The sequence below is a fragment of the Meles meles genome, chromosome 16 (assembly GCF_922984935.1).
Source record: "Meles meles chromosome 16, mMelMel3.1 paternal haplotype, whole genome shotgun sequence".
Taxonomy (NCBI): Eukaryota; Metazoa; Chordata; class Mammalia; order Carnivora; family Mustelidae; genus Meles; species Meles meles.
The window spans coordinates 75,048,061-75,068,559 of NC_060081.1; the positions used below are offsets into that span (position 1 = coordinate 75,048,061).

The 20,499-nt window shown below is 46.1% G+C and overlaps 1 protein-coding gene across 2 annotated transcripts; it reads right to left on the minus strand.

Annotated features, from left to right (window-relative positions):
- Positions 1 to 2,526: 2,526 nt before the first annotated feature.
- On the minus strand, positions 2,527 to 20,175 carry LOC123926385 (1,25-dihydroxyvitamin D(3) 24-hydroxylase, mitochondrial). 2 transcript variants are annotated; one of them, XM_045980187.1, is made up of 12 exons: positions 19,521 to 20,175; positions 19,146 to 19,336; positions 17,869 to 17,962; positions 15,916 to 16,012; positions 13,625 to 13,716; positions 12,864 to 12,975; positions 10,797 to 10,942; positions 7,243 to 7,409; positions 5,982 to 6,060; positions 5,292 to 5,489; positions 5,076 to 5,195; positions 2,527 to 3,963 (listed from the first exon to the last, which is right to left on the minus strand). In XM_045980187.1, the coding sequence occupies exons 1-11, from the start codon at positions 19,776 to 19,778 to the stop codon at positions 5,085 to 5,087; spliced, it is 1,545 nt and encodes a 514-aa protein (XP_045836143.1). In that variant the 5' UTR covers positions 19,779 to 20,175; the 3' UTR covers positions 2,527 to 3,963; positions 5,076 to 5,084. The 2 variants fall into 2 exon arrangements, with proteins under 2 accessions (XP_045836143.1, XP_045836144.1); XM_045980188.1 differs by lacking the exons at positions 12,864 to 12,975; positions 13,625 to 13,716.
- Positions 20,176 to 20,499: the final 324 nt, after the last annotated feature.

Below are 20,499 nucleotides of genomic sequence, written 5' to 3' on the forward strand. Positions count from 1 at the left end.
ACTAACTGGAATTTAAATAAAAACTTGAAACCAATAAAAATTCTTCCTGATAGAATGCCAATTAATGTAAGTAGAAAGACCAATGGAATTAGAATAATTAGTACTTGGCAGCCATGTGTGGACCAAATGGAATGTATCAAATGTAATCTATGGGTTTGTAGTTTCCAGGATTTAGCACAAAAGCTCCCAGATTTAGACCATGGGTCTGATGGAATAAATGTTTTGTTTTGTTTTTAATTGCCCTGGTAATTCTTCATCAGTCTCCTGAAAACCCTGAACAGAAATAAAAACCATAGTAATTCCTTTGACTCCCAGTATTCTAAGTTCTGCTCTGTAAGGAGGTAAAAATGATTAAATTTCTAAATGTTGTTATCACGTCCCATTTTTCCCATCTGGGTCCAGAACGTTTCACCGGACATGCTTGGAAAGAAACCTTCCAAGGGAAGCTGTTTCATGTTTGCCCCTTTGATCCAGAAATATGACTTCAGACACTGCTCCTGCTCTGTACCGAGTCCTGAGCCAGGAGCACGTCAACTTTTCTACCCCTGCAAGAACACTTCTGCGTGAGGTTTGTCAGCCTGCACGGAATGGCTAAGGCTCAGGGAGGGTAAGTGGGCGACCAAGTCACACAACTAGGACATGGATCCTCTGGGACGGAAACCCAAGTGATGTGAGTGACCTTACGTCCGTATTTTTCTGACGACACCAACATGGAGTTACAAGATGTGTATCTCAAAGGTGTTTCATTGGAGACGTGGGTTCTCAGAGCAAGCAAGCAATAAAAAAAATTGCCTACAGTTATCGGCACAGCCTGTCTGTAAGCTACATCGTGAAGACAAGTGTCATCCTTTCGCGTCCACACAGCTGGCCTTCCCTCCAGTGCCGGGACACGTTTCCCCTGGGCCACCTGCCTGTAAGCATTTACTCCATAAGTAATTTTCTCTTCTTCCGAGGAGCGGTGCCATGTGTGGGATCTTTGCCACACACGTCCAGCAAATCTCTTGATCTCTCGATTCTCTCCGTCTTTGCCTTCTGTCTTTTCTTCCCTCCCACTCTCAACAAAGTATCTGGACGCCACCGAGTGAGGGGACTGCCTTCTCCGTGTATCATTATGAACCGGTTTCCCGTACGTGTCCGTTAGAATTTGCTCAAGTTGAAGAATTGAGTTGGCCTCAAGGGAGGCAGAACAGGGACTGGAGAAGACATAGGATAAGGGCCACTCAATGGCCTGCATCACTGGTGACAATCATAATAGATCCTACTCACCTTTACCCTGTGACCAGCACCGCACCCCACCTGGTCTCCCAGGCCTCAGCGACGAGGCTTTATGACTCGCCATGAGTCCTGCCAACAGGATGAATCTGGGCTTCTGTAAGCCATTCCGGACATCTCTCAGAGCTAGAGGTACCCGGGAGGGTGCATCGTCTAGGAGCAGCCTGAAGAGGGTTGGCCCCAGGGAGAACACACCCACTTGCTGGGTAAGCACCATGCCCAGAGCTCCTCTGAGACTGAGACTGGAGCGCCTCCCCCTGCGCCCCCCCCCATTGTACCTGCTTTGGCTCCTCCTCCTACCCTGCTGCGCTCAGTCCCTCACTCCCTCTTCCGGAATCACTTCCTTAATGAATCCTGATGCCAGGGCCAGCCTCTGGGGCGTCTCAGTCATCCAGGAAGGCTTCCTGCAGGAAGCTGGAGCAGAGCTCTGAGTGGCGCATAGGAGAAGAGCAGGTGAAGGGAGAATGAATGCGCCAGGAGGGAAGATGGCAGGAGGAGGGGCGGCAGGTGCAAACCTCGTGGGTCACTAGTGTTGAAGGAATCAGAGAAACTGGCAGAAGCCAGTGTGGCGGGGTCCGGATGCATCTGGGTGTGGGGGACGTGGGTTGGGGCCCGTGGTTTGGTGAGGCCATATTTTCCAGGACACTGATTCTGGCTTAAGAAATTGCATCTTGGGGTACCTGGGTGGCTCAGTGGGTTAAGCCTCTGCCTTCGGCTCAGGTCATGATCTTAGGGTCCTGGGATGGAGCCCCGCACCGGGCTCTCTGCTCAGGAGGGATCCTGCTTCCCTTCCTCTCTGCCTGCCTCTCTGCCTACTTGTGATCTCTGTCTGTAAAATAAATAAATAAAATCTTGAAAAAAAAAAAAAAAGAAATTGCATCTTTACATGAAAGCAATGGGACACCACAGAAGCAAGGACGAGACGATCGGTTTTGGGTTTGGAGAAGGCCAAACTGGCCAGTGTACAGAGAACAGACGAGATCAGCTGGGAGTGTTTGCCATCATCTGGAGGCAGGTGTGGTTCAGACAGAACTAAATGGGCTTGAAAAATATTGAAAGAAAAAAAGGGAAAATTATTTTGCCACTCAAATGATCATCTTTCTGTAAAACTGTCAGGGAAGTCCAGCTTTTTGTCAGACCAGATTTTGTACTATGGGGCTTGTAAAAAGGCCTTCCTGGGAAAGTTTTCTAGTAAGACGAAGTTTAAAACTTTAAATTTTGATGTAACAAATGCAACAAAGAGGAAACCATTCTAGAATGTTTCAAAACGTTTATTTTCAGATAATTCTAAGAAGGCATACCAACGAGATCTGAGACATATGTAGATTTACCATTCTAAAAATAGGTAGGGAGACAGCACGCACTTATCTCAGTGGTAGGTACAGATTCAAATAAAAGGGCATAAATGTATACTTCTGAAATATCCCAAAAATATAACCTAGAAAGAGAAATCTTTCTCAAATATACAGAAATATATAGTATGTTTTTAAGAAAAGTAGTAGTAAACGTATATAAAAATAAACTATGTAAAAACATTTTTACAAAGTTTTAAGTACAGGGTAAATCTCTATGCATTTTCCATTATGAAATTGTATTTTCTCAAGGAAGTCAAATCACATAAAATGGTTTAGATAGTTAATCTCTAATGTATGCACACTTTACTATTTCTCTATAGAGGGGAAAGCAAAGCATGAGAAGTCACCGAATATTTTTAAACTGTAACTGGGCATTAGAACATTGCCCTAAACCATAGATCCTAGATGAAATACCATATATATTTTTAAAAATGACTTGAGCAAATTGTCATTACAGCACACACAGACACACACACATACATACACAATTTAAAAACTGTGGATCTACTTCTTAATGCTAGAGGGAAATCCATTAGCTAAATAAAGAATTTCAGAATCCTTTGACAAAATGACACCATGGTAAATCATTAAGATCTTCTTAGATAAGAGGCTCTGACTTCATCAAAGTATTTCTTAAAATAGAGTTATTCTCTGATTTCAATTTCAAAACGGGAAAAATACGGTTTCAGAGAGACCAGATAAGAACTTTGCTTACGTTATAAACATAGAGCTTTGCTTACGTTATAAACAAGTGTTTCCCCAAATATCACATTAAACAGAGTTACAATAAACGGATTGCCAGTATGACCACAAGCCCCAGACGATTCAGCTATAGCGTATGTTAGATCTTTCATTGTGAAATGTAAACTCACTTTTGAGAAGTAAAGAACCAAGCACTGAATTTGGTACGGAAGGAACAGAAACATTTAGTGACTTTGCCAGACTAACTGAAAAATGCCTGGCCTCCTTGTCACATCATGGAAGATGCCAGAGAAAGCGGTATTGTGAGTAATTCTACGTAAGCCAAGCTGATGCTGACATCGGTTCAAGGAAGCAGCAGTATACCCCTCGGAGTGCCTTGCGTCCCAACAATCTGGTTTCCTGAGTCAGATACAATCTTATTAAATACCATCATCTTTACAGACAGTCAGACAGTGCAGCTTCTAGAACAATCGTACTGAAGAAAGAGTATAAACACCAGGGCCTAACTGTTCTTTACGTGCTGTTTCATGCTCTGGTGATTGAAGTTAGCTTTCCAGGAATGTAGAAGTCATAAGCACCATTCTTGTGGGAGGGTAAACATTGCTGTTCTTGGTCGTGGTTAAAAAAAAAAAATCTGGAAAATAAAGCAAAACCCAATTACGTATTAAAGAAGTATAAGTAAATGATATTTAACACAGGCTAGTAAATATATACACTTACATTTCAGGGTTTGGTATGCCAAAACCCTGTGGTCAAATAAGGCTGGCCACCTGTATTTATAAATAAAGTTTTATTGGAACAGTCTTAGTAGACAGAATAATGGCTCTGAGTAAATGTGTATGCTCTAATCTCCAGAGCCTGCAAAGGCATGGCAAAAGGAATTTTGCAGATATGATTATGCTTATGGACCCTGAGATGGGAAGATTATCCTGAATAGCAGAAGGAGGAGAGATTCGAAGCTGGGAGAGGGACTCTGGTCACTCTGGCTAGCTTTGAAAATGGAGGAAGAGGTCATGAACTAAGGAAAGCTGGGACCAGCTCTCACTGCCAGCAAGAAAATAGGGACCTCAGTCCTATAACCCTAAGAAACTAAATTCTGCCAACAACCCAGATTAGCAAGAGAATAGATTCTCCCCTGGAATCCCCAGAGAGGGATGTGGCCAGGCCAGCAGCTTGATTTTAGCCTGATAAGAGCTCGGTCAGACTTCTGACCTACAAAACTGTCAAGGTAATACATTTATTATTTAATACAAGTTTTAAGCAATTTGTACGTAATTCGTTTTAGCAACATGTTGTAGCAGTGATAGAAAACAAACAAAATAGCCACACCTGTTTGTCGAGAAATTGTGTGAGGCTGCTTTCCAGCTAGAAGGCAGAGTTCAGTGGTCAGGGGCAGATCTCATGGCCTGCAAAGCCTACACTCTTTGCTAGCTGGCCCTTTACAGAAAAGGTCTGTCCACCCCTGATACTCACACACAAAACTCATAACGGCATCTTGCCTTTACTGAGCACTTAGTGGATGCCAGGATCCAGGCTCAGTATTTGGTAACATATCAACTTTCTAGAGAGGTATGATTTTGGTCTCCATTCTACAAATTAAAAATTTTTTAAAAATGGCAGCAGAAAAGTTAAGGAACTGCTTCAGATCCCCAGCTGGTCAGTGGCGAGAAAGGATTCAAACCCGAGGCTCACGGACTTCAGAGCTCAGCTCACCCCTGGGTCATCCACAGCCCACCAGATGCTCACCTGAGGCTCTTAGCGCTGGCGGAAGGCGATGGGGAGCTCCCGGCTGGGTACCAGGATGCCGAGATGTAGCATCTGCACCGGCTCGTTGTCCGTGGCCACGATGTCGTATTTGCGGACGATCTGGAACACACATGCACCAAAAAGGCAGAATTACCCACCCCCTCCTCCTGTCCTGTGGAATACGAGAGAGCACAAGTGCAGAAATGAGAGCTTTACCCAGCAGAGAGCCAGGTGGAGCTGGAGCTCCGCTAGTCGGCGACCGATGCACATTCTTTTCCCAACACCAAATGGGAGATGTGCAAAAGGATGGATCTTTTTCTTCTCCTGAAGCCAACGTTCTGGCCTAAACTGGCTTGAATCTTTAAAATTTTCTTCATTGGATCCCAACACCTGGGTATTTAGCATCAACACTGTCTAAAAATACACAGAAACACAAATGGTGTAAAACAACTAGAAGGAAACATTTGAACAGCAAAACTGACAAAAGGGACCACCTTGCAAATTTAAATGCAACCCACGAGTTTATAATATGATGACTGCCAATATGTATTTAGTGCTAGAAGTATACCAGGTGATAGAGAGGTAAAGAAGTTTAAAATTTAGCATCACATTCTTGTGCCACCTTACATGGTGGGTTCCATTGTTATCCCCATTTTACAGACGAGAAAGCTGAGGCTCACAAAGGTTAGGTAACTCACTCAAGGCTATGCTTGAATCTAGGTCTCTTTTTTCCCAAACCATTAGTCCTAACACCATACAGTGCAACATGTCAGCTATATATGAAGAGATACATATTTCCAAAATGAATGTTCTCCCAGGGAAAGTGTTTATGGAGATCTGATGAATATTTTGGAAAGTGTATCGTTCAAAGCTCAGTAAGGTACAGACTGCACGAATCCTACTTACTCCTTTGGGTAAAGCATATTCACCCAGAACCGTTGCCTTGTCAAGCGTCCGAGTTGTGAATGGCACACTTGGGGTAAGTCTGAAAAAATCAAAATTAAAATGTAAAGATGAGCACAGACCAATCTCTAGATCAAATATTGTGGGGATGGAGATACTGGTTAAATAAATATCGTGGGGATGGAGATACTGGTTAAATAAATATCGTGGGGATGGAGATACTGGTTAAATAAATATCGTGGGGATGGAGATACTGGTTAAATAAATATCGTGGGGATGGAGATACTGGTTAAATAAATATCGTGGGGATGGAGATACTGGTTAAATAAATAGTTCCTGCATAAGTTCAAACTCAAAAAGGGAGCATGATGACAACTTTCACATAGAGGTTCTGTCTCTTTCTTTTTTTTTAGAATGAAAGTTTTATTTTATTTAATTAATTTATATATTGGTGGGGGGCAGAGAAAGAATCTTAAGCAGGCTCCAAGCCCAGTGCTGAGCCTGACACTGGGCTTGATCTCACAACTTCAAGATCATGACCTGAGCTGAAATCAAGGGTAGGACACCTAATCGATTGAACCCCCAGACGTCCTGAGAGGTTCTGTCTCTTTCTTCCCGAAATTTATACCTCCTGTTTTTATTCCTTATTGTATTGGTTAACTCCCCAGTAACTGCTTAGTAGTTCTTAATGCTGATTTTCTCCTGCTTCATTCTGGACTGCAAATGTGTGTGTTTCCTGCATCACCCTTAAGCCTGACTTTTGTTCTAGGTTTCTCCTATCTGCCCTTCCTGAAGTGAAAGCTGTCTCTTTCCCAATCCTAAAATATTGTGAGTTTTGTTTTCCAGGAAGGGTGTAAAAAGAATTTCCAAAGAACATTTTATCCCAGAGGATCAAAGACAAAGATGCCTCTTTGTTTTATCAAATAATAATATGGTTTTCTTGCTAAATTTCTTCTCATATCCTTCAGTTATGCCCCTAACCTTAATTAGCGCTTATAGCATTCATTAGACTATTATTATTACTGATTGAAAGGGGGAGGACACTGACTTTCCAGAGATTTATTAGAATTTGCCCAAATGATTTAGGAAATGAATAATAGTGAAAGAATATGGTCCTAATACTTATGTATTCATTTATTTTGCAGTTTGTTAAATGTTTCTGAGTCAACGATGGGTGTTGTCTGTGGGTGTGGAGACCTCTCATTGTATATTTAAGAGAATCGTTTCCCAGCGTGTCCGCGTTGGCTTAAGCATGTGTTCTCACCTCATAGATTCTTTCAGACAGGCTTTTAAATACGGCATATTCCTCAAATCCTCTGCCCGTGGCATCTGATTTTCAGGCAACGCACTCCGAATTTCCTTAAGAAGCTTTTGTTGCACATGGGGGTTACGGGATAAATTGTAGAGAATCCACATTAAGCTGTTCGCTGTCTGAAAGGCAAATGGACATAAACTTGAGTTTCTGCAAATAAACTGCCTCCAAACCATTATGAGCTGAACGAAAGCTGATGCCTACACTTTACATTATTTGAAAAGTCAGCTTTATTTTAGAAAAGAATGCCAATTAAGGATAGCTTAATCAACATAGACTCTTAGAAATAATCAGCTGCATTAGGACACTTACAATTCAGTTTGATACAAAAATTGTCTGAACACAAAAGAAGCATGTGGACCTGGTGGCAAGAGAGCGAGCTGGTTAGGACTGTGTCTGTCTCAGTTTCCAGGTGTGATAAGGCTTTATTGTTGCAAGATGTTACCACCGGGGGAAGCTGCGGGAAAGATCCAAGGTCTCCCCTCTATTTTTCCTTAGACCTGCAGTGACTCTATAATTATCTCAAAATAAAAAAGCATTTAATCAAAAATTGTTTAATACAGAAAATGGATAGAATAATACCTCGAGGGCTGGGGTGGGAGGTTGGGGGAACCAGGTGGTGGGTAATAGGGAGGGCGCGTATTGCATGGAGCACTGGGTGTTGTGCAAAAACAATGAATACTGTTATGCTGAAAAAAATAAATAAATTAACTGAAATGCTGTTTTGTTTTTTTTTTAAAAAAAAAAAGAATAATACCTCGGTGGGAAGAGAGGGATGGAGATCATGGCAGTGTTGCTAATGAGTTTTTGTCTTTTTCTCTTTTTTTCTTTTTATTTAAAGATTTTATTTATTTACTTGATACACAGAGAGATGACAAGTAGGCAGAGAGGCAGGCAGAGAGTGAGAGGGATGCAGGCTCCCCGCTGAGCAGAGAGCCCGATGTGAAGCTCGATCCCAGGACCCTGGGATCATGACCTGAGCCGAAGGCAGAGGCTTAACCCACTGAGCCACCCAGGTGCCCCTGAGGTTTTTTCTTTTTAATTTTATAGTGCAAATGCACAAGAAACTGCATTTCTGGATTTAAAAGGGAGGGGTTTTCTTTAGTCACACCCTAAAAAGTTACAACAAAAACGAAAAAGCCTTATTTATGAAACCCTGGGTTTCAGCCACAGGCAAAGAGCCCTGGCAGGAGGGTGCCAACACCAAAATAAGAAATTCTAGCACTGAGTTGAGTATTTGAAGGCACCAGCCACAGCTTCTGACAGAGGCTCATGGTCTTTCAAGTGTCATGCTTTACTTTCTTTCCAAAGGCAACAAGAGGAGAAAAAATACTGGCTGAAATAGCCAGTGTAGCTTTAGCTTCATAATAGTCACCGAGGATAGTCATATGTATTTGTTTTTAGGCTTTTTTTTTATTTAGCTAATGTAAGCCGAATATTCCTGTAAAAATGGTCATTGCAGACACGAAGACGGTTTTGCTAAGTGCCATGTACCCCTGACATAAACGAGCAAAGTTCGAGATGATTCGGAGCCAATGGCATTTACTATTTTGGGAAGAAGATGCCTTCAAGGCAGGCTTCTTCATGTCAGAGGACCGGTAGACTCAGCTGCTGCAAATGAACTGTGGGCGGCATTATTATGAGAGTCCAATTTACAAAACAGGAAGAGGGTGTCGCCACCAAATTAGATACACTTGCAAATTTCTCTGATTTTCCAAAAGTGACTTACAGAATTGCCAGGACTAAAAAAGAAACATTTGATCATATCAGTGGGGCCCTTACCACAAGTACCAAATAGAGTTTCCAAGAGGCAGATAAGTGCAGCTTTCACCAAAGCCTTGTAAGACAGTCTGGGCCTTCTGGGGTAACTGCAGGGGATGAAAATGGCCTGGGAAACCTTGCAGGCACTAACTATCCCGGCTTGACCTCCGTGGAGGAGATCCATCTCGCAGCTGGCCTCCCGGCGTCTGCTCTGCCTCTTCTAGAGTCTTCTTTCACTACACCAGCCAGAGCCCTCCTTTCAAAACGTAAATTTTATCAGGCTACTCCCTTGCTTATAATACCCCAAGGGTTTTCCATCACAGGTGTTATAAAATCCAAATGGCTTACTAAGGCTTCTGGTGAATACGGCCCCTTGACTTCTCCAACGTCTACCTGACCACACTTGCTAGGTCTCCAGCTCCCACCCTCTTTCTGCTCCAGGGCCCTCGGAAATGCTGTTCCCTCTACCCAGAGAGCTCTCCCACCAGATCTTCCCCCTGGCTGCCTCTCGCTCATCATTTCAGTCAGATAGTTTCCTTCATGTCTCCTATCATTAATTAAAATAATCCTATTTACTGGTATAGCTACATGTTTCTGGTTGGACTTCCCTCCCCGCAGGTCAGTTCCATGAAGGCCACAGCCTTGGCCTCTGGTTCATGGTGGTCCCTCCAGCACCTGGAACAGTGTCAAGCACACAGTAGGCACTCAGTCGTTTCTGAATCCTTTTGTTTATTCATCAAGTATTTGTTGAGCACCTACTTTATGCCAACTACTATTCTAATCCTAGGAATACAGCAATCAAGCCAAGACAAAACCAAGTCATCTCCCATGGAGCTCACGTTCCCGCTGAAAACAAGATAGTCGGTGAACCTTTACTTTTATCACTCTAAGGAGCCTCTTAGGTTAAGTGACTTAGTATGACGGTGAACAAAATGAATTCCTCCTTTTAACAGCCTTCTGGAGCATGAGGAGAAATGAGGACCTTGCTGCCCCCATCCGATATAGAAAACCCTACTTTTTCTTTGGGTGTGAAACACGAAAGAAAGGGGAAACATGGAAAGAAATGAACTAGGACATATTTTTCTTAGCAATTATAGGTGTATGAACTGTTGGGTCACGAGGAATATTAGTACACGTCTTTCCAGTGATGGTGCAAAGAACAGATCGAAGACGGTCAAACCCACTGGGACCCCTGTCAGAATTTGCGGAGTCCGGTCGGATTGTGTACCTGCCAGGAGAACCAAGCACACTGGGGACAGAATCTTGGTCTTTCAAATTGGTTACTTCATATAAGTCAAAAGCAAGTTTTCCTGGACTCACTATGTTTATGCTTTTAATCAGAAAAAAATAAATGGACTGGCAGAGAGCATGCCAACGTTTTTAGAGTAACAACCATAGTCAGGCACTTCGGGGGCAAAGTCCACAACCTTTTAGAACATAATTTTTAAAAGTCCTTCTATGATGTGGCATTTTACTGCCTCTGAATTCCCGTAGCAGCCTGTGTCTTTATCATATGGCACTTGACTTTCCCCTTTAGAGCGCATGAATTCGCCTGCTATCACCTGTTGAAGGACCAAGGCTGTGCCCTGGGTCTCCCACAGCATCTTGTAGGAGACTTTTTATTTCTGCTAAGCCACTGCTCAGTTAATCCTTGTGGACTGAATGAGTTGAAGAAGTATTTAAAATTCATCCTGAAAAAGATTTTCCAGCCCGTTCATTTAGCGAACTGACATCACGCCCCTTACCGTTTCTACGGCGGCCAGCTGGAGCTCTGTGACTGCTGCATACAATTCTTTCTTGGACAGCTGATTGTGGTGATAAATATCACAGAGGAAATCCACGCTGGGCTGCTCAGAATGTTTCTCTAAGCGGTTGTCGACACAAGATTTGACTATTGGAGAAGAGAAGAGGGAAAGGAAGTCAGGTGACGGCGAGGATAAGAAAGAATGCCAGGGGCGCCTGGGTGGCTCAGTGGGTTAAAGCCTCTGCCTTTGGCTCAGGTCATGATCCCAGCGTCCTGGGATCAAGCCCTGCATCGGGCTCTCTGCTCAGCAGGGAGCCTGCTTCCCTTCCTGTCTCTCTCTCTCTCTCTCTGCTTACTTGTGATCCCTGTATGTCAAATAAAAAAAAAAAAATCTTAAAAAAAAAGAAAGAAAGAAAGAATGCCAGAGAACCCCAGGTAAAATCCTCCCCATGACATTAAAAGGCCTTTTCAGGGACACTGACCATTTCTTCAAGGAGTTAATGTTGCTTTGTTGTTAAGAAACCAAGGATGGGGGGCACCTGGGTGCTCAGTGGGTTAAAGCCTCTGCCTTCGGCCCAAGTCATGGTCCCAGGGTCCTGGGATCGAGCCCCGCATCGGGCTCTCTGCTCAGTGGGGAGCCGGCTTCCTCTCCTCTCTCTCTGGCAGCCTCTCTGCCTACCTGTGATCTCTGTCTGTCAAATAAATAAATAAAATCTTTAAAAAAAAAAAAAAAGAAACCAAGGATGGATCGGTGCCTAGAGGAGCAGCGCTCCTCAAACTTTAACGTGCTGAAGAATCACCCCGGGCGTCTTGCTAAAGTGCAGGTTCTGGGACGGGCCTGGAAGCCTGCATTTCTAATGGGCTCCCATTTCTAATACTGCTCTCAGGTCACGGTTTCAAGTAGTAAGAGCTTAGAGTTTGGAAGAGATCGTCACGAGACGGAGATGGGATTTGGGTCTGCTGTCAGGATCAGAACTTGCACCCAGAGCCAGGTGTCTGGCTGATGTGGTCACGCATACAGGCAGGGTGGGACTTGGCTCCCAAATCTGGGCGGTAGCGGAGGAGAGACGCTCCCAAGTGTCACAAAACATAAACACACGTGAACACACACACACACACACACACACATGAACACACACACACACACGCAAGGGCAGTGCCCTGCATGCTGGCTATGGTAGCAGAAATTTCTAACATTCGTCAAGAATGTTCTAGACCCGTGTCTCCCTCGTTTCAATCCCCTAGGCAAGCCGCCACCGGAATAATACTAACAGTGAGGTTGACAGCAATAATGATGACCGTAAGCAGTACAGCAGCTAAAGCTAGAGCTTCGGGAGCCCTTCGGTCTGGCTTCAGACCCTGGCTTTTGCCATCACCCAGCATGTCATCCTGACAAAGGTTCTTCTTTGTGCCTCAGTTCTGTCCCTCAGGGCTAAAAGAAGGACCTACTTGATAGGGTTGTTGGTGAGAATTAAATGAGGATATGGTTATGTGTGTATAAAAGATACGACATGGTATGATATGATATAGATCGTCTTACTAGTACATATTGGTAACTCATAGAACAATACTCATAGGACCAATATTTTCCTTGTGATGCAGCGGAAATAGCTCTGATTCATTGGGTGTTGAGATAAACCAGGTGTTTACATTATCTGTATTAGACCTAGAAACAGTTGCATTGAGGTAAGTATCATTATTGTCGTTATTAGCCCATTCGAGAGACAAGACTACTGAGGACGAAGGCGATATGGCACATTCAGTCAACCTGCGACCCCAATGCAGAGCTGGGATTTGAATCCAGGTATCTCTGACTCCAGAGCTCTTGCTATTAACCACTTCTGGCTCCCAAAGATGACACAAAGCCATCTTCTCCTTAGAAATAGAATTTCCTATACCAGGGTGATTCTAAATTCATGTTTCCAAAGCTGGAAACAATCAGGAGGCACAACTCCATCAAAGGATCAAGGTCGTGAGGTCAAGAAGACCATCCCAGCCTTCTGGCAGCAGCTCCAGAGATGGGGCTGTGGGGTGTGTGTGTGTGTGTGTGTGTGTGTCTCCACATTACCTGATTTGAAAATGGTGTCCCAGGCCAGCGTGTGGGCCTGCCACACCTTGGTATTGAGGCTCTTGTGCAGTTCGACTGGGGTCACCATCATCCTTCCAAACGTGCTCATCATCTGTGAGGGACATAGTGCCTTTCGTTCCGGTAACTACTTCTCAGAGACCACTGTCACATGGGAGAAGAGCGCCTACACCACCCACACCCCGTGCTTCCACAGAGACAGGAAGTCTCCCCATCCCATGCTGGGCGCGGAGCCCTCCCCCGCCCTGGTGGCACAATGAAAATGATCTTTGGGATGATTTTCCACTGGATGTGTTTAACAAAAAATGTAATCTTAGGACCTACACATTTAAAAAGAAGGAGAAAGAAGGAAAACCATCTCTTGCATACTGACTTCCATTTCCATCGATTTCCCAATGTCCGCCATTTTGACACCAGTTTCACGGAATCTATCCCATCCACGTGGGATTGAAACGATTCAAAAATATTACCTCTGAACATTTTCAGGCTCTTTATCAAATCGTATTTTAATCGACCGTCTTTTAACTGAAACACCTATTTAAATGTGCTTCGACAATGCTGTAGCGTGACTCCTGGTTTACGAGCGTACAGGCACATACACACGTGAAAACATATGATGTGCTGAAATGAACACTTAACTAGTGTAATAAAATGGGTGTGTGCAGCCCCTCCTGGGGAAACGGGATGCACGTGCGTGAAGTTCTGTAAATCGAGAAAATTGCTCTCCTCGGGGGGATGCTTACTGTTTTGATGGCCATGATGAAGTTCAAAGCTTCATCCCCTGCATCCTTCTGGAGGAGCCCAAACCTCTTCTCATAGAGCACAAGGCAGATGCCTGTCATTTAAAATAATCCAGAGTTACGCAATCTCAGCAGCACTGGGGTCTGTGAGTAGCTGGTTATTTAAAGTTCAAATCCATCTTTTGTAAGAACAAGGTCTTTTCTAACAGGAAAGGCAAAAAGGCTAAGAGAAAGGGGCATGACACTCTTCTCACCTTCTAGAAGTTGTCTCCACATCCATTGACCTACCTATCCCCTGCAGAGCCTCCTGGTCAGAAATGCCATGGTGAAAATACAGCCATTTTTATACGCGAATGAATGTCTCCGAATGCTTGATTTTGTCAGAGTTTATCACTGATATTATGTGTAGCAGACACTGTTCATGGCCTGCCTGATACTCATTCTCCCCCATTTCTTCCTTCAGAGATCTCCAATTTTATTTAGAGCGTCAGCGTATCAATCCTCAGGCAACGAGAGTGGATTGATCTAAGACACTGCTGGCATACCTGTTCCTTGATTCCCCAGGCTTTCCTGTAGCAGCCTGAGAAGCCGCATGGCCCAGGTCTGGCCAATGAGGCTTAAGGAAAATACTCCTTTGCTTTCTTAATAAAAGGGGCAAGCACAGCTGGCTTAGCTTCTCCCTCTTTTCTTCTTGTTTTCGCCTGGAATGCAGAGGTGAGGCCGGGAGGGGCAGCAGCCCTTTTGCAACAAGCCAACCAGTTAAGGATGGATGAGCAAAAAGATGAAGAGTACTCAGGGACATCGCTGAATGTCAGCTGTGGACTGCCCTCCTTGAGACGTCTCATAACGCTGGACAATAATTTTTAAACCACCAATCTTCTCTGAGTTGCAAAGACATGCATTTGATACTCCATCATTTGGTATTTCCCGTGGACAATTTCCAAAACATACACTACTTTCTCCTCTGTAATCACTCCCTTACTTTATTCTCCTCCCCTTTCCCTTAACACCTTCCGTGGGTTTCTTCTCTGCACAGAGCTTTCCAATGTGCTAAGATAGTCAAATGGTGTCTCTTTAAAGTGAGGCTGAGTTGATGGTGGGGACAGGTTAGGACAAATGGCTCCATCCTGGAGAGCCCTCTCCAACCCTCCCATCTGCAGCCGGAGAGATCCTCCCAGCAAATCAGTCCAAGCCACCTTCTGGTTAAAAGCCCTCTATATAACTCCCGGGTACTCCCAAGCTCAAAACCCAAATTCCCATCCCTGGTTTACATGGTTTGGCCCCTGCCTTCCTCCCTTCCTGGGCCTTCGCCATGCCTCTCCCTTGTTGGTCATGCTTCGGTCATTCTGAACATCTTCCTTTTCCTTCAACAGAATCTTCTCTGCTCCTTCCTTGACCTCCACCTGGCGAACTCCTACTCATCTACCAGGCCTCAGCTGATACGGAGCCACTGCCATGAAGCGGTCCCTGATCAAGCTTAGCTGAGGCAGCTCTCTCAGATTCTCCCACAGCCTCAAACCTCCTCAGTCAGGTGCCTACCCATTCCATGGAAACAGCTTCCTTGTCTGCATCCCCACAGAGCAGCATCCTGGTCCAGGCAGAGCTCTGCTTTTTGTTCCTGGAGTGTTCCTCAAAGAAAGGTATCATCCCCTTTTCTGTCCGGAACCCTCCATGGCTCCCCATCTGACTCAGACTAAAAGCTCAAGTTTTGGCCAGAACCTACAGCCCTTGGCTCGGTCTTCCTCGCCCCTCTTTCCCTTCCCCTACCATCCACTCACACCAGTAAACTTGAAGCCTTGGAGACATCACTCATGTTTCCACCTTGGGGGTATTTGGCCTTCCTGTCTCCACAGTCTGGAACCATCTTCCCACGGATGCCCCATGGCTTATTCTGTCAGGTCTCCTGTTAACTGTCTCTTTCCCAAAGTGGACCTGCCTCCTCTAGGCACCTAGGTTCTTTCTTGAATCCCTTACCCCTTGGAAAAATATATATTAAAGTGTGTTTGCTTATTGATCATCAACCCTACTAGACTCTAAGCTCCATGGGAACACAGACATCACCTGTTTTGTTCATTGCTGTGTCTCTAATACTAAGCACAGTGCTGGGCACATAGCAGGTGTTCAATAAATGTTTGTTGAATGACTACATAAACAACCCATAGTGCAAAGCATAACTCGAATGCCTGAAAGCATGCACAAATGGCCCTTCATTGTCAGCAACAGTGTATGATTATAGAAGAGTTATTGACAGAGTCACAAGGAAATAAACAAACAAGACAGTGAAGACAACTTACTTTCAAATGACCATTTGTTCAGTTCGCTGTATAAGTCTTCAATGTGGCCCCTCTCATCACAGAGCTCATCTATTCTACCCATAAAATCAGCCAACACCTCAAAAGAAAGAAACCACAGAAGATACATTTCAGTCATTGCAGGAAAACAAAAGTTTAAAGGCTGCATAAGCTAACTTCAGGTCTTGCAACTTTGTATACTCACTGCCTGTGATGTTATTCCTTCTGAAGCAACACTGATTATAGACTCTCCCTGGGGGCTCACCTTCCGTCCTAACTACCTTGTCCCAGGTTATTTTCTCAACTTTTCCTGAAACCACCCTAAAGCTTAGGTTTCCGCTTCTGATCTAAATTTAAGAAAAGGACAACATTTCTTCTAATCAGAGTGGGGACGAAGCCATGAAGGAGGAATCAGCCAAGTGTTTGTTGGCACAACCCATCAGGCCCAGTGACGTCTGCCACTTCCACGTACCTGGGCCAGCAAACGTCTCTTTACTGGTTGGTATTGTGTTCAAGCGTGTTGAACTTGGAAGCAGAAAAATCCACAAATTCGGGACACAGCTCCTTCACTAAATAGCTCTGTGACCTGAGACAAGTTACATAAGGGCTCTAGATGCCAGCTGCCAAAATCAGGGTTTTAGATGACTAACATATCACATTTAACAAGGCTTGTATCATACCAAGGACCGCGTGAAGTGTGTTATCTTAGCTGATCCTCACTACGGCCCTGTGAGGTAGAAAGTACTGTCATTACTCTCGTTGCCTGCCTAACAGAGGAGAGAACGGGCTTCGAGTGGGGCTGAGGTGCTCGCCCTTGGACTGGTAGCTGGAAAGTGGCCACGCTGGGGCCTGGAACAGGGTAAGTATGACTACAAAGCCCATCTGTGTAACTAATGGGCATTTTGAGTGTGTCCACATAGCTTATTAAAAAGACTATGAAATTGTTACCATTGAAAAAACTCCAGAAATTTCACATTAACCTATGGAATTTTCACTTCTTATATAAAAAAAAATAATGATAAAATCTGGAGACTCTGGGTCTGCTTTCCCACGTGGCTCCAGTCGTTTGCTGGAGCCGAGGCCGTTGTCCCTTCTAGAAAGGGTGTGCACTGTTCTCTTTGTTAAAATCCCTGCTGGGCCTTCCTTACACCTGTATATGAATTAACTGGCTCCTGAAACCTTCTGGGTTTGTAATCTTACACCTATCTGATCCTATCTGGGTTCAAGTTCAGTTCCAAATAAACACCCAGAGTGATAGAAGTAAAGAGAATACTGTATGCTCAAATCCCTCCCGCTTATGCCCTCTGTTGACTAAAGGATTATGTCTAAATGCCTTACCGTGGTACAGAAACATTAAGAGCTGCCCTCTGTCCAGCATCATTTCAGAGAAAGCCTTGCCTCGGCTGCACTGAATATACTATTCTCTGAACGCACTATGCTATCTCATACCTCCCTATTTTCAGCAAGCTGTTCTCTCTGCCTGAATGCCTTTCTCCAACTTCTCTGGCTTGAAGATTCCTATTCATCCAGCAAAACCCAGCTCAAATGGCATGACCTAGGAATTTTATAAGCATTATCTCATTTAATCCTCCCAGCAAATTTGTGGAATGGGAATTGTCATGCCCAACATATAGACTGGGAAAGTGAAGCTTAGGGAAGCTAAGGGAATAGGCAAGTCAAGTTACAGAGTTAGGGGGTGGAGGACTGAGATCCAAATTCAAGGCTGTCATCTATCGTAGTCTCTACTTATAATCACTCCCTTATTGAGATGTTACTTTACAAGAGAGTGAAGGAAGGATGAAGGAGGGTTTGGAGAGGAGGCTGTGGAGAAGAGTAGGGAGAAAAGGAAGACCCCTGAACCATTAAATTGCTTGCACTTTGTAGCTATGACTTGAAGTTCCATAAATATCTCTCCCTCCCCAGGAGACCCTGGAAAGCTGCTCGCAGCCTGCAAACCTCATTGATTTTGTTGTCCAGCTTCATAATTTCTACTGGTTTCATGAGTTTTTTCTGAAAAGCACTCCGGACCCTCTGCCAGTCTTCTCCTTCCCTAGGAGAGAAGCAGAATTATATTTAGGGCAAATTGAAAGAAAAAGAAGGGAGAAGCAAAGACACCCCCCCCCCCAGTTCTGCAACTATGTGAACCATATAATCAAATGAACACAGAATCATGGCAAGAGCTCTCCAGAGAATGTGAGCATTGGAATATTTGGGGCTGGTTTGACAACAGAATGAAAAACCACCTTTCCTCCCCACCAAAGATGACGCCAGAAAGGTGAAGTCCAGCTAATTTGGGTTCAGGGCTTTTGAGGTGCCCTGGCCGGGGCTGATCTGGGAGGCCAGATGCCTCAATTCTCAGCAGTGAGAGTGGGCACCCGAACCTCCCCTTCATCAGCAACCGAGATCTGTTTGAGAAAAATTTTGTCCTCTCTTAATCCATTGACTTGGGTTGAAAGTCACAGTCACAAAACACCTCAACCCTAGAATTCTGTCATTGCCTCCAACTAATACACAGTCAGAGGTTCACTGGAGCTGTCAAAGTCTGTTCTAATTATCCGCTTTCTTCCTTGACCCCATAGCAGACCACACAGCCTGTGATGCACCACGCATTACTATGGCTTTTAATTCCAGTAATCATATCCTGAAAAATACAACTATTAGACATTACAATTTGAAGTTTGTTTTTTAAAGCACTAACTTGTTAAATGCCAACAACTAGAAAGCAGAGGCATCCGGTCACATAATGGCATTTATGTACCTAAAAGAAAGCCACCCTGACGTCTCTCCTCGTCCCACCTTTCTGACTAGACTGGGGTCTTTCTGGAGGGTCAATGGGTCCCCTCCAGATAGGAAGGTAGCTGTCAAAAGCAAAAGAAATTAATTTCTGGCATTTGAGCTCACAAGAGGGGAGTACAGGCAATCGTAAGGGATACTTTTGTATATAATACGTTGGCCTGACCCGCCGACTTCTGAACCTCAACCTGCCCGGAGTCCAAACACCACAATGGGGGTAACGCTTTGGGCCTTTCTTTGAAAAGGCACGGCCCTGCCCAGTTGGCAGAAAGAAGACAGGTGTTGGGTGCACAGTGCCGCTCTTCTCAGCCCACTCTGATCTAGCAAGCATTCCAGACTGCACCGGGTGCGTAAGGGGAGAACAACCGCTGAAAACCCTCCCCCAGTTTCCGAGCGCGTCAGCCCCAGCCGCCGGCTCCCATCCTGCCTCTTGGACTCACAGGATCAGCAGCCCGTAGCCCTCCTTGCGATAGTCGCGATAGGCCTTCCAGGGCTTGATCTCCAGCCGCTGGGGGTACGCGCTCTCCGTGCGGTACAGCGCTTCCAGCAGGCACGGCGAGCCCAGGTGCACCGAGTCGAAGGAGCCCAACTTCATGCGGAAAATCTTGCCGTACTTCTTATGGTACTCCGCCTGCGGCGGGCCACACCGAGTCAGCGCGCATCCCTCACGGTCCCGGGAGGGCTCCTCCCGCCTCCCGGGGCCGTAGCTACCGCCACACTCGAGCGCACTGTGCGCCCGGGCCGCGCGCCCCGCCGAGGGTTTGGAGCGCTGGGCAGGGAGGGGAGAGGGAATTGGGGCGCGACGAGGCACTTACCAGCGTGTCGTGCTGTTTCTTGAGGCCCCCCTTCCAGAGAATCTCCGGCAGGCTGCCCAGCAGCGGCCAGTTGGTGGGACCCGGCAGGGCGGCCGCGTCCTGAGCCTCGCCGGGTTCCATCAGCGGACAGAGGGGCACCTCCCGCGGCCCAGGGGGTGCGCACACCGCGGACGTCACGGGTCTGGGTGGCTGCCCCAGGTGGCGCAGCTGCTGGAGGAAGGCGACAAGGGAGCGGCTCTTGCCGATGGGGGAGCTCATGGCAACGGGGGACACCGGGCTCTTGAAAGTGCGCGGGGACCAGGAAACGCGACTTGGCTAAAGAGGGGCCGGCGGGATCTGGGGCTTTGACAGGGGCAAAGAGGGCCCGCAGGTGCGATGGAGGGCGCGGCAGAGGAGCAGGGGGAAGGAAGGACCTTGGGCAAGGATGCTTGGTGCTGCCGCGTGCGGCAACCTCAGGGCGCGGGTGCCGACCAAGCGTTGGCCCCAAGGGCTGGAGGGGTGCCTCTGGGGGTTGGGTGTCTCTTTGAAGAGGATGGGAAGGGATATGGGTCCGCCTGTGGATCTGCGAGGCCGACGTCCAGGTCTGGGGCGGCGAAGAGGAGGTGTCAGGGAGCGTGGAGAGATGCTGCTCGGCGCGGCAGTTTCCTCCGATCCCTCTCCACGCTCCATGCCCAGGGACCATGTATTTATGGAGAAAGGGTAGGCCCTGGGTGGCCAATGAGCACGCTGAGTAGGGCGGAGAGGGCCCCGGCTGGCCTGTCTCGCAGGGACGCGGGACCCGGGGCGGGGGGGCCGGGCTGGGGATGGAAATAGGATGGAGTCAGCGAGGTGAGCGAGGGCGCCTGGGCTTCGGGTGACGGGTGCGCTGCTCCCCGGGCGGGAGCGCGGCGGACTCCACCCGGAGTTCACCGGGTGTGCGCCCAGCGCGCCTCCCCGCCCTGCCCCGGCGGGCAGGAGCAGACAGTGGCGGCCGCGCTGC